The following is a 12,243-nucleotide window of genomic DNA, read 5'->3' as shown; positions in this document are numbered from 1 at the left end:
AGTTACCTGTAATAAAGTATTTAAATGAGGCAACTTGAATGCTTAATTATTATGAAATAATTACTATCACCTTTATTATAAAAATACAACTAGTTTTGAGCACTAAAGCCGTTTTCAAGTTTATTGAGAAATAATAATTTCGTTTTGACACTTGGAAATGACATCAAGTGCTCCAAAATAGGGTAGGGTGAAACGAAAAATATAATAGAGAGTACTAGAAATTTTCCATAATAATTAGAGTTATAATATGATTAAAATTTAGTGAAATAGCCTATAATGGAGTATACATCACTCATCTTATCATTGATCAATTAATGTTCAATATAGGCTATTATGTCTTCATTGTCAAAATGAACCAAATATAATTTAAATCAAATCAAATTTCGTCACTAATTAACAACAGTGTTACAAGAAAATGAATAAATAATTCTTTGTTAAATAATTGGCGTGGCTAAAAAAAAAAAACTAGCCACGAGATCTTTTATATAGAATTTATTAATGTACTGAGCGCTTGCACAGGCAAAGACCTGTGAGATCAGTGGTGCTTGGTTTGAAAAAAAATGTCTAGGCCTATCCAATAATAGCCTATACCTTTCAGGATCTTGGTTTACCTTTCTACCCTTATGTTTCTGACCACTGTTTGCAACACAGTGCTGCCTATATCACAGAAATGTTCAAATATGTCAATATTCAACACAAATTCAATATATTTTACTAGTACCTAGTTTATTTAATTGACTATTAGTATATATTGTTAACTGGTTTGTCTCCATATAATAATGCAATTTGTTTTTCAAATAACAGACTTCTAATCAAATTTTTATTTTTTGTTACAGGTAGCATAGGGCTTTTTCTGAACGCGTTAGATATAAATTATTGGAGATGTAAAATAAAGAGAGGCAGAACGTGTCCAGATGCCGACGTCAACATTTATTTCTACAATAGGTGAGTTATGACAATTCAAGTAAAATTTTATTTGTCAAAAGTTTTAAGACAAAAATTGGATGTTATCTTTGTTCTTTCAAGAGATACTTTCCTAGTTTGATTCCATTTCTAACTCTCCAATATGTTGTTTTCCATCACGAACTGCTTATTGTAAATCACATTCTGCTATTAGAAAAAACGACTAGTATTCAGATTCTTATCTGACTGCTAGTCGTTTTACCATTTTCAAGTCATGTTATAACCCATTATCTGTTTAAAAATCATAAATATGTGGTGTTACTATTATGTTACCTATATATTCTAAAATTGGAGTATAATTAATACATATAGAAATAGGAATGGAAATTTAGCATAAAAATTAAGAGGAATACAAAAAATAGACGAAGCAAGCAGATACAAAACAAAGACACTTTATTGTATAAACAGTGATATAGATCCTTTTGTATTGATTTGAGACTTCATCAGTTCTGTCTTAAAATGATTTTTATTCAAATTCACAAAAGGAGTCATTATTTACAATAATATATCATATGTTCAGCAATGTGGCAATAATGTAGTGATGTAGCATGATAGAAATAATATTCTATAGTGGAAATATACGATTTTAAGATTGAATTGAATTTTATTGCCAAAAATCACATACAAATACTTCTACAATACAATCATTAGAGTATGCAATATACAATTACCTACAAATAGACATTGATTGTAACTTATTGCACAACAATAATAATTATCAATGTAATATTCGGCACTAAATATGAACTGTAGCAATAATAATATTTTAAATAATGGCTGTGCTGCAAGTTTACATTATTTAAGTCTTCATAAGTAAACTATTATTGGGTAGAAACGTCTGTACTTTGTCTAGACTACTCAACAAACATTAAACTGTTTGAAGAAATGTCTCCAATAGAGTCCAGGAGAATGAATTTCACCTTACAGTCAGTTCAATTCTATAGTCTCTGTATTTCACCTCGAGTGTGTATAGCTGGACTAACCAAACAGGATTTCTCACATTACTGTGGACTTGACATGACCTGACCTGCGATTAGACGGTCCAGATAATCTTCGACTGCGTGGGCCTACTGCATTTTGTGTACCAAAGAGATTCCCTGCTCAACTTTTATAGTAGACTTTTTATAGTTGTTTTATATAGCTGGAATTGTGTGAAAAAATGAGATAAACGGTACATGAATAAAACGCTAATAATAAGAAAACAAAGCTATTCTACTAATTTTATTAAAACGCTAATATGCATTAGTTTGTGAATAATATTGTGAACAGGTATAATTAGGCTACTATTTCATGAAACAGGATCACAAACAATTATTCATATTCCTGAATCAATAATGTAGTGATGTAGCATGATAGAAATAATATTCTATAGTGGAAATATACGATTTTAAGATTGAATTGAATTTTATTGCCAAAAATCACATACAAATACTTCTACAATACAATCATTAGAGTATGCAATATACAATTACCTACAAATAGACATTGATTGTAACTTATTGCACAACAATAATAATTATCAATGTAATATTCGGCACTAAATATGAACTGTAGCAATAATAATATTTTAAATAATGGCTGTGCTGCAAGTTTACATTATTTAAGTCTTCATAAGTAAACTATTATTGGGTAGAAACGTCTGTACTTTGTCTAGACTACTCAACAAACATTAAACTGTTTGAAGAAATGTCTCCAATAGAGTCCAGGAGAATGAATTTCACCTTACAGTCAGTTCAATTCTATAGTCTCTGTATTTCACCTCGAGTGTGTATAGCTGGACTAACCAAACAGGATTTCTCACATTACTGTGGACTTGACATGACCTGACCTGCGATTAGACGGTCCAGATAATCTTCGACTGCGTGGGCCTACTGCATTTTGTGTACCAAAGAGATTCCCTGCTCAACTTTTATAGTAGACTTTTTATAGTTGTTTTATATAGCTGGAATTGTGTGAAAAAATGAGATAACCGGTACATGAATAAAACGCTAATATGCATTAGTTTGTGAATAATATTGTGAACAGGTATAATTAGGCTACTATTTCATGAAACAGGATCACAAACAATTATTCATATTCCTGAATCCATAATTTATTTCTCAGCTAAAAAACTATAGGTCTGCAACTGAACTTGGTGATTTTTCATCTTTTCTAAAATACACACACACTCTACAATACTACCAAATAATGATAGATATCCTATCCAAGCTTGCCAATCATGGAACGACAGTATCAATAATAAAAGTACTATTGTTTTTAATATACATTTGAGACTCAGACTCAGTAGCCTAACCATTACAGATAATGAGGTTCGTTTTCTTAAATAAGAAAACTTATTTGTGGAATTCAGCCTAAAATATATCCCACTTTTTGTCTTAAAATGTACGGTATGTATTCAGGGCTATTTATTTTTCATTTATTAAATAACATCATAGTAGGTACCCTCTTTTTTAAAAGTTTTTAATATAGAATAACAGATATTTTGTATTGTTATGTTCTTAAGCTGCGTATACACCAAAGTTATTAACAAAATGTTAATAACTTAATCCTTATAGATTCTATTAGATTGAACATAACTTATCATACACATGATGAACATATGTGTTTGTCAAGTTCCGTTCAATCAAATAGAATCTATAAGGATTAAGTTTTCGACATTTTGTTAATAACTTTTGTGTAAACCCAGCTTTAATCTGCTATTTTATATTTAAATTTTTCAAAAAAGGATACTATGATGTTATTTTATAAATAATCCCACTTTTCATATGAGTCCATTAATATTTTTTCAAATTATGTTTTCTAAATTTTGGCATAACAAATATAAATATTTACAAAAGATTTTTTTCAAATTTACAATTTATAGAACATATTAAAGCAAAGATTATGTTTTTTTTAAGTTTTTGTTTATAGGTGAATGAGCAGTTGGTTTCTACAGTGGAATATGTGTACAATATGTATGTACAATGTGTATTTATAATTACAATATGGATAGTCATTTATTTTAGAAAAAATGAGAGCTACAGATTGAACAAAACAAAATATTTCAAATATATGGGTCATATATCTTCAATAAATTCATTAATGTTGAAGCATTCAACTTTGCCTATATCGAGCACAAATAATCTCCCTCTATTATTGTATGAACATGATAATGCAGTAACCAATACTGTATGTAGGCCTACCGTACTTAAGATATTAGATTATTAATTAGCCGTTAAGTGAAAATTCTCGACACTTCAAATAGCAGAACATTCAAGAAACTACTGAAGAATTGGCTACAAGAGAGATGTTTTCACTGTTTGATGGAGTTTTTCGTATACAGTGTGAAAAAAACTTTGAAATGAACCGAGTGAAATTAGAATAATTAAAATGATGTCATCTTTATGTTTGACTTCAAAAATATTCACTGACATTTTATCACCTGACAAATTGTATGATTTTTTATTGTAACTGCGAAACATTGAATGTGAAGGTGCGTACAGATTTACGCGCCGCGAACAAGAGCAATTTACTTTTAATCAGCTGATGCCAAGCTTTTTATATCTGTATATCTTACCGTTTCTGTAAAAAAACAGATATAGCAGCTGATTAAAAGTGAATTGCTCATGTTCGCGGCGCGTATATCTGTACGCACCTTTAAATGTACATGCATGAATAAATATCATTATTATTATTTCTATAAATACATGATTCATTATTCCAATAGTGAATAGAATTGATTCACACTGATTTATTAATAAAATCCAATTGTGGAAGGTTCCACCACAGATAACAGCAGAAAGCATAATCTATTGGAAAAAAAATCTGACTGCTAAACTAAAGTTTCAATGCACTTGAGGCTTCATCATTAGTGGTATTTTTTCGTCACTCTAACAAAAAAACATAGGTAGTGATGATGATACTCCAAGTGCATTGAAACTTAAGTTTAGCAGTCAGATTTTTTCGAATAAATTAATTAATCACTCACTGTTACAACAGTCACAACACTAGTACAACCAGGAAGATGGCGGACCTGCAGAAAGATCTCGTTGTCACAGTGAGTGATTAATTCATTTCTGACTGCTAGTCGTTCTTTTTAATAGCAAAAAGTAATTCAATAATAAGCAGTTCGTGATGTAAGTTGATGGAAAATTGAAGAACTTTACTTTAGCTCAGATAAATTATGTGGAACTGAAAACATTTCTTCTATTTCACCTTAATTGAAATTTAACAAAATCTCTGTTCATAGAGTAATTTATATTCTATTATAATTTAATCAGAGTTTGTGTTTAAGATGGTTGATATTCTGTTGATTACTTTGATGAAGTTGTATATTATTTGATGTGATTACTGGTGTATCTAACTATTATTAAATGAAATTCAATTCAATCTATTTATTCGTAATAGCATAGAGAAACGATAGCAGATAAGTAGATATCCCATGGTATAGGGTGTTCATGTCGCAACTTTTACTGTTATCCCAAGCCGATAGTTCACGTAGTTCTTTCCCATTCAGCTGTGTGACGCTGGTAGTCTCTCAAATTGTGCCGTTCATACGCTCTCACCCCAACAAAACAATAAAAATTGACAATAATCGACAGTAATCGGCTTGAGATAACAGTAAAAGTTGCGACATAAATTCCCCATACCATGGGATATCTACTTGCGCTATTGTTTCTCTATGGTAATAGTTATTAACAATGCTGATATTGAAAATATAGTCATACGTAGAAATAACAAAAATATTATAGCATATTAGGCCTACATATTGATATAGGTACCAAAAAATAAAAATTAAGTTCTTATTCGGTACTATATTATGAGCAATATACAATAGGGGTTCTCAAAAAGATTGTGTTTTTAAATCCTATATCTTCAAGTGGTAATGCTCTTATATAAATTTATTCTTGAAAAATCTGGGAAGATGTGAACAGTTTCAATGAATCGAACACTGTCGTCAGACAGTTGTAGCATTGTATTATAATAAAACACTACAAAAAGTTATGCTGTCTATTTAACTCTACAGAAATGGTTCACTTTACTTACTGGAACGGTTTTATTGATACAAAACCTATCAGTTCTCATCATCATCAGTGTTGTATAAATCATCAATGTTGTATTATTTCTAGTATTCTATTTCATACCATTTCATTCAATGTTGTATTAATCCATACCCTAATTGAATCGATTATTTCAGAGAGCAGTCTAGTGATAAAAATTAAGAAAATTAGTTAGCTATTAACTCATGAGGGCCCTTAAGTGAGGACAATTTATTATCCTCAATTATGGACGGCTTTCTGAAATCAACAGTTGAGAATTTTTTCAGGCCTACCTCTCTTTCATTTTTGAAATAATTATTTCTTCTACATAATGTAGGCTACATGTTACATTAAAATGATTATAATTATTTACATTAGTTACATTATATTTAGTAATTATTATTAAACGGAAATCCAAATTGAATGCTGTAATTCACCCCGAAGACTTCTGACAAATATTGACAACAGGGTGAACAGCTAGATGAAAATTCTAATGATACTTTATCTTTTATTAGTACCGTATTTTCAGTCAAAATCCATAAAAAACTATTTCAGAATTTAACGGTATTTCACGGAATTTCAACTGCAGAAACTCGTCAAGTGGAAATTAAAAAATATAATTTATAGGCAGACTAGTAAATCATAACTACTTTTTACTCTGTGAGATTTTTCCAAAGTAAGGGTAGGAATCAATAATATTGACTAAATAAAACTACTTGTTTGATTTCCTGAAAATACACTTCTGTCCTTTGACGATTTTCTGAAATCTATTCAATTTATGAATCAGATTGAAATAAAATCAATGTGTAATTTGATAATAATTTACTAGATTATAGAGCATAAGATTACAAGATTATTGGTATATCTATTATTAAACGAAAATCCAAATTAAATGCTGTAATTCACCCTGAAAACTTCTGCAACTGAAAATATTGACAACAGGGCAAACAGCTAGATGGAAATTCGATGAGCGCTATTATTCAAAAATTATTTGTCAGCCCGGGATACTAGATTCGATTCCCGGGCAGACAAATAATTTTTGAATAGTAGCGCTGATCAAATTTCCATCTAGCTGTTTACCCTGTTGTCAATATTTGCAGCTGCAGAAGTCTTCGGGGTGAATTACAGCATTTAATTTGGATTTTCGTTCAATAATAAATCGCAGTAAGAGTATTATTGTTAGCATTGCAGGCAGCGTTTTATTCTATTCCTTTGCCCATTTGAAGCAATGGGTATTCGCATTGAATACTACTGGTCAAATATAAACTAGAAAATAAAATGAAACAAACTCATGAAAAATACATATTGATGGCATCACAAGCCATCTTAATTTATCAATAATTTGATTGAGGTAATTGATGTTGCAGCGTACTTGAACCGAGGCGACTACAACGTGTTCACGATCGACTGGGAGCCACTGACGTTCTTCCCGTGCTACCTGTCGGCGTTGAGCAACACGCGTCTAGTCGCGCAGTGCGCGGCGCAGTTCTACTCGCATTTGACACATATGGGCGCACGCGCCGATCACACGCACTGCGTCGGACATTCGTTGGGCGCGCACGTTTGCGGCATGATCAGCAACCATCTCACCACCAAGATGTACAAGATTATCGGTGGGTGCTCAAACTTATTTCAAGTTTAAATGAAAAAGACTAAGAAATTTTCGAAAAACCACAGATTTATTGATACGGTACCTACTTAGAAAGACCGGCTTCGGTTATTACACCATTGTCAATCTCTGAGAAACTTTATAAGTTTAAATCAGGGATTGATGACTATGAATTGATCATAGAGTTTATCAGAGATTGACAACGGTGTAATAACTGAAACCGCTCTTTCTAACTATCAACAAATCTGTGTTTTTTTGACAATTCTTAGTCTCTTTCATTTAATAAGAATAATTATCACAATATCTACTTCTCAACTACACAAAAAGTATTTCAAGTTTATTTATTTATATTTCAATGATATGTCAAATTATAAAGAGTTCGTAATATGTCTTAAATATTATAAATTGGCAATAAAATGAAATTAAAAAAATTGAAGTGCTATATATAGTGAGGTCCACGTTATAATGGCAGTGGAGAAAGATAGGAGAACAACGTTGCCGATCCTCTGTCCTGTCAATGTCTTCTATGGAGGGCAACTAATACTGGTTTATTGATGTAATATTAACTGTTCATTCTCGTTTAAAATAATCAATTAAAATTAATGAAGTGAGAAATTATATCTTTCAATAATTTCATGATTAATTTTTGTGATGAAGATAAAATATTTTGTTAATTAATTATATTTATACATTGTTAAAAAACGTCTGTCAACAGAGCAAAGTGAGAGAGAGATTTGTTGAATGATAAAAATGCTTAGCAATACAATTGCTAATCAAATACTGCCATTATAACATGAACCTCACTTTAGGATAACAATCAGTTATTCAGCTTTAGTGAGGTCCACGTTATATAATGTCAGCAGTGGAAAAGATAGAACAACAGCGTTGTCGATTCTCTGTCTAATAGCTAATTCCAGTATATCTGTAATATTAACTGTTCTCTTCTTTGTTAAAAATAATTATATTTCATTCGTTGAAAGAATGTTTTTCAATATGTTTTAATAATAAATTACATGATTGAGATTGGATATTTTGTTGATTAATTATATATTAAAATTTATAGAAATCGATATGGCAGCTTAGCGGAGCTAAAAAAGGATAGCGCTATCTGCTTTGCCAAATGATAGACAAGGGTAGCAACACCAATGTTGGTCAAATGCTTCCATTATAACGTGAACCTCACTATAGAATCAAGAATTTCCTGTATATGTATTTATGAGAGTGAAATATATTTGAATTTGAAGAATTAAGAAACTTATTATTGTGAAGTCCACGCTAATTAGAGGCAGTGGAGAGAGATGGGAAAAGAGAGTTGGCGATTCTCTGCCTTATCACTGCTTTCTGATACCGGTATATCTTTTAGGCTACTTGCCTAAACTTGCGATTAATATCAACGGTTGATTCATGTTTATAATGACCAATTACATCTTATCCGTTGAGAATCTATATTTTTTGATGATATTAAAAAATTTATCTTCATAAATGAGATTGAATATTTTTTTTGATAAATTATATTTTTATATCGTTGAAAATATTTTTTTTGATAAATTATATTTCTATATTGTTGAAAAAGGATAAACTGGCAAAGTTGCGGAGCTAGAAAACTGTAGCGTCATCTGCTCTGGCAAATGATGGACAAGGATAGCAACACCAATGTTAATCAAATACTGTAATAATAACGTAGACATCACACTATGGTATACTGTATAATCTACTTGTTTAATTTAGAACTGTTGTAGAGTAGACTACTGAGTACCTACTCAAAGAACATTTTATTAATTTATTAATAGTAAATACTGAAAGAAACTCATGAGTTACGAAAGAAATCAATAAACTATACAGTATAGACCTACACTGGAGTAATGAAATTATTTCACAAAAAAACATAAGTAATTTTATATAGAAGTTTGAAGATCGCTGTAGTTCTCCATCGCTGTACAACCGGATCATTGGATGCTGCATGTTACGTTGAATTCTGACTGGCCGTTACCCTAGTGACTCTCGTAAGCTGATGATGTCAACTTAGTCAGCTGCTCCATTCATCTCCATTCCCTATCTATTTACAATCTCTTCATAGACTATATTATATTTAGTTTACTCCTTCTAAGGGCTACTCAATCCACCCTTATCGTGAGCTTCACTAAATGCTAGTCTACACGTTCTCCTGTCGCCTTTTTATATGCCTTCATTCTCTCTATATTGTACACACCAACTAGTTTATCGTCCATAGAGTTAATTACGTAGCAGTTGTCGCTCTTCTTCTTTGAAACTTGATACGGTCCTTCATATTTTAGACACAGTTTCGAAATTATTTTGTCCTCCTTATTTGAGTGGATATTCTTCTTAATAAGAACTAAATCTCCTACCTTATATTGAATAGGAGATTTTATATCCTTGTCATGTCTCCTTTTCCTTCTTTCAGCCATTTCTTCCAATCTGCTCGTATTCTAATTGTTCTTTGATTTTCTGATAGCATTTCTCTATCATCCAAGGATAAACGATTAATTGTTCAAGCGGCTGTTCTGGTTTTTTTCCTAACATTGCTTCATTGGTGTCATCCCAATACTCTCATGATATGTACTGTTCATCACTTCTTCTACTTTTATTATATTATCTGACCACTTGGAATGCTTTTTATGACACAGAATTCGAAGTTGTGTCACCATATATCTTTCAGACTCCTCTCACTCAAATGCTCTGAGGGTGGTACACAGATGTCAAACGATTTTTAATGTCCAATCGGGTCATCTCACTTATCCAGGTGTGACTGACAAGTATTTCCATGATCGGTGATAAGAAATTCCGGTTTCCCTATTTCATCTATATACTGTTTCACTTTGTTTAAAAGTTGTTTTGCCGTGGATCTTCGTACTGCATACAATTTCGTGTATTTGGTAAATGCATCATGCATGATGAAAATGTATTCATTGCCGAATCTCGACTTTGGTAGCGGTCCACATACATCTGCGAATACCTGTGTAGTTTCCTCTCTGGAAGAATGCATTTCATAAGTCCGCTTGCTTTTTATTCGATGGTTTCACTTTCTGACACAGGTCACAGGAAGAAACTAAGTCGAAAATTTTTCTATACATCTGCTTGAAGTAACATGTTTCTCGAAGTGCATGATAAATTTTGTTTATGCCTGTGTGTCCTAATATTTTGTGATATTCTAGGATCAGATCTTTTTCCAATGCTGCAGGAATACATAATTTCCAACTTTCCTGTTTATCATCCTTTCTGCTAAATAGAATGTCATTTTTTATTATGTGAAAACGTTTTGCTACTTCCTTCCCTGTTCTAAACATTCATAATATTTTACATGCTGCGTCATTCATTTGAAATCTTTTATTCTCTTCAATTCTTTCTCAGTTCTGAGTCTTCAATCTTTATAAGGTACACTTCAAATGCTCGATCTTCTAACATCTGCTCTGCTACTTCTTCATTCTTCCAATAGTTTTTCCATCTCGGGCACTGTCTTAACATTCCTATTGAATCTAGCTGTTTCTAGTCCAGTTCCATAGTGTTTGACTAGTTTTATTATGATTTCTTCATCCGAGAGTGCTGGTGTCAAATTCCTTGCAATGAGCATCTGCTTTATGAAGTACTCACTTGTGTTTAACTTCCTCCCTCTAATAAATTTTCCGGTTCTCAATCTCTCTCGCACTGAATCTTGAATGAGTTGGCTCCAGAATTTATTAGTGAAACGCTCCTCAAATTGTTCTAAAGAGTCAATGCTAGCCTGAATAATCATCCACCATACTGAGTGTTGACTATCAAATGACTTTTCAATGATGCTTGATTGCTCACTCCAGTTACTTTTCCCACTACGCCACAAATATTCTTTCAACTTAATCAAAAATTGCATAGGATTCTCCAGATATTCTCAAATTTTGGCACTTCATCCAATCCTCTACAGCTGGTGTTGACGATAATCGGTTGTGTCCTGGCCTTCTCGAATTCCGTTTTCATCCTTTCCTTCTCTCTGTAAAATTCCGTGAGCTGCTCCTCAATCTTTTAAAGCTGCATTATCCATTCACCTGATTTCTCTGATAGCTCCTTTCTCACCGATGCGATCTCTGTTGAAGTCTCTTATCTATTCTCTCGACGTTTTTCTCAACTGCTGTTATTTTTATTGCTATCTCATCACAAATCTCTTTAGTTTTTTCCTCCATTTTCTTCTCAAATCTTCTCTCCAGCTGTTCTACATTGCTACTTAACTTTCTAACTTCTCGTTCATTTCTTTCTTATTCTCTTCCAATTTCTTACTGTTTTCTTCCAATTTCTCACTGTTTTCTTCCAATTTCTTACTGTTTTTCTCGAATTGCTTGCTCATACTTGTCCGGCTTTCTTCGAAACTGGCACCCTATCTTCCCTCATACTTGTTAATAGTTTAAAATCTTGTCCATTTCTTTCCCTGATAGTCCTACTTTACAGCTTTTTTCACTCGGAATTTGTTCTTGGTCGTCGTGAGAGTCACCAGGTTGATTTAATGCGTCAGAATTCGGTAACATCTCCGGTGAATATGCTCGTGACTTTCACTGGTCTCGATGGTGTTGTCTGTGCTGCCCTCACTGCTTTTCGAAATTGTTGTGGTGCTCTCATTTGTTGCCATTGTGTCTGATTGAAGTGTGTTCACAACCCTATTCTAAGAAA

At 32.0% G+C, this 12,243-nt stretch overlaps 1 protein-coding gene across 1 annotated transcript in view; it reads left to right on the top strand.

Annotated features, from left to right (window-relative positions):
- The window catches only part of LOC111058004 (lipase member H-B), a 54,646-nt gene that overhangs the window by 33,443 nt on the left and 8,960 nt on the right, over positions 1-12,243 (top strand). The window contains exons 3-5 of the mRNA XM_039429378.1: positions 837-945; positions 1,796-1,803; positions 7,349-7,594. Of these exons, the coding sequence (XP_039285312.1) occupies positions 837-945; positions 1,796-1,803; positions 7,349-7,594 (363 nt within the window). The remainder of the gene's footprint in view (positions 1-836; positions 946-1,795; positions 1,804-7,348; positions 7,595-12,243) is intronic.

Source organism: Nilaparvata lugens, chromosome 5 (genome assembly GCF_014356525.2).
Source record: "Nilaparvata lugens isolate BPH chromosome 5, ASM1435652v1, whole genome shotgun sequence".
NCBI lineage: Eukaryota > Metazoa > Arthropoda > Insecta > Hemiptera > Delphacidae > Nilaparvata > Nilaparvata lugens.
This window is presented reverse-complemented; position numbering and strand designations above follow the sequence as displayed.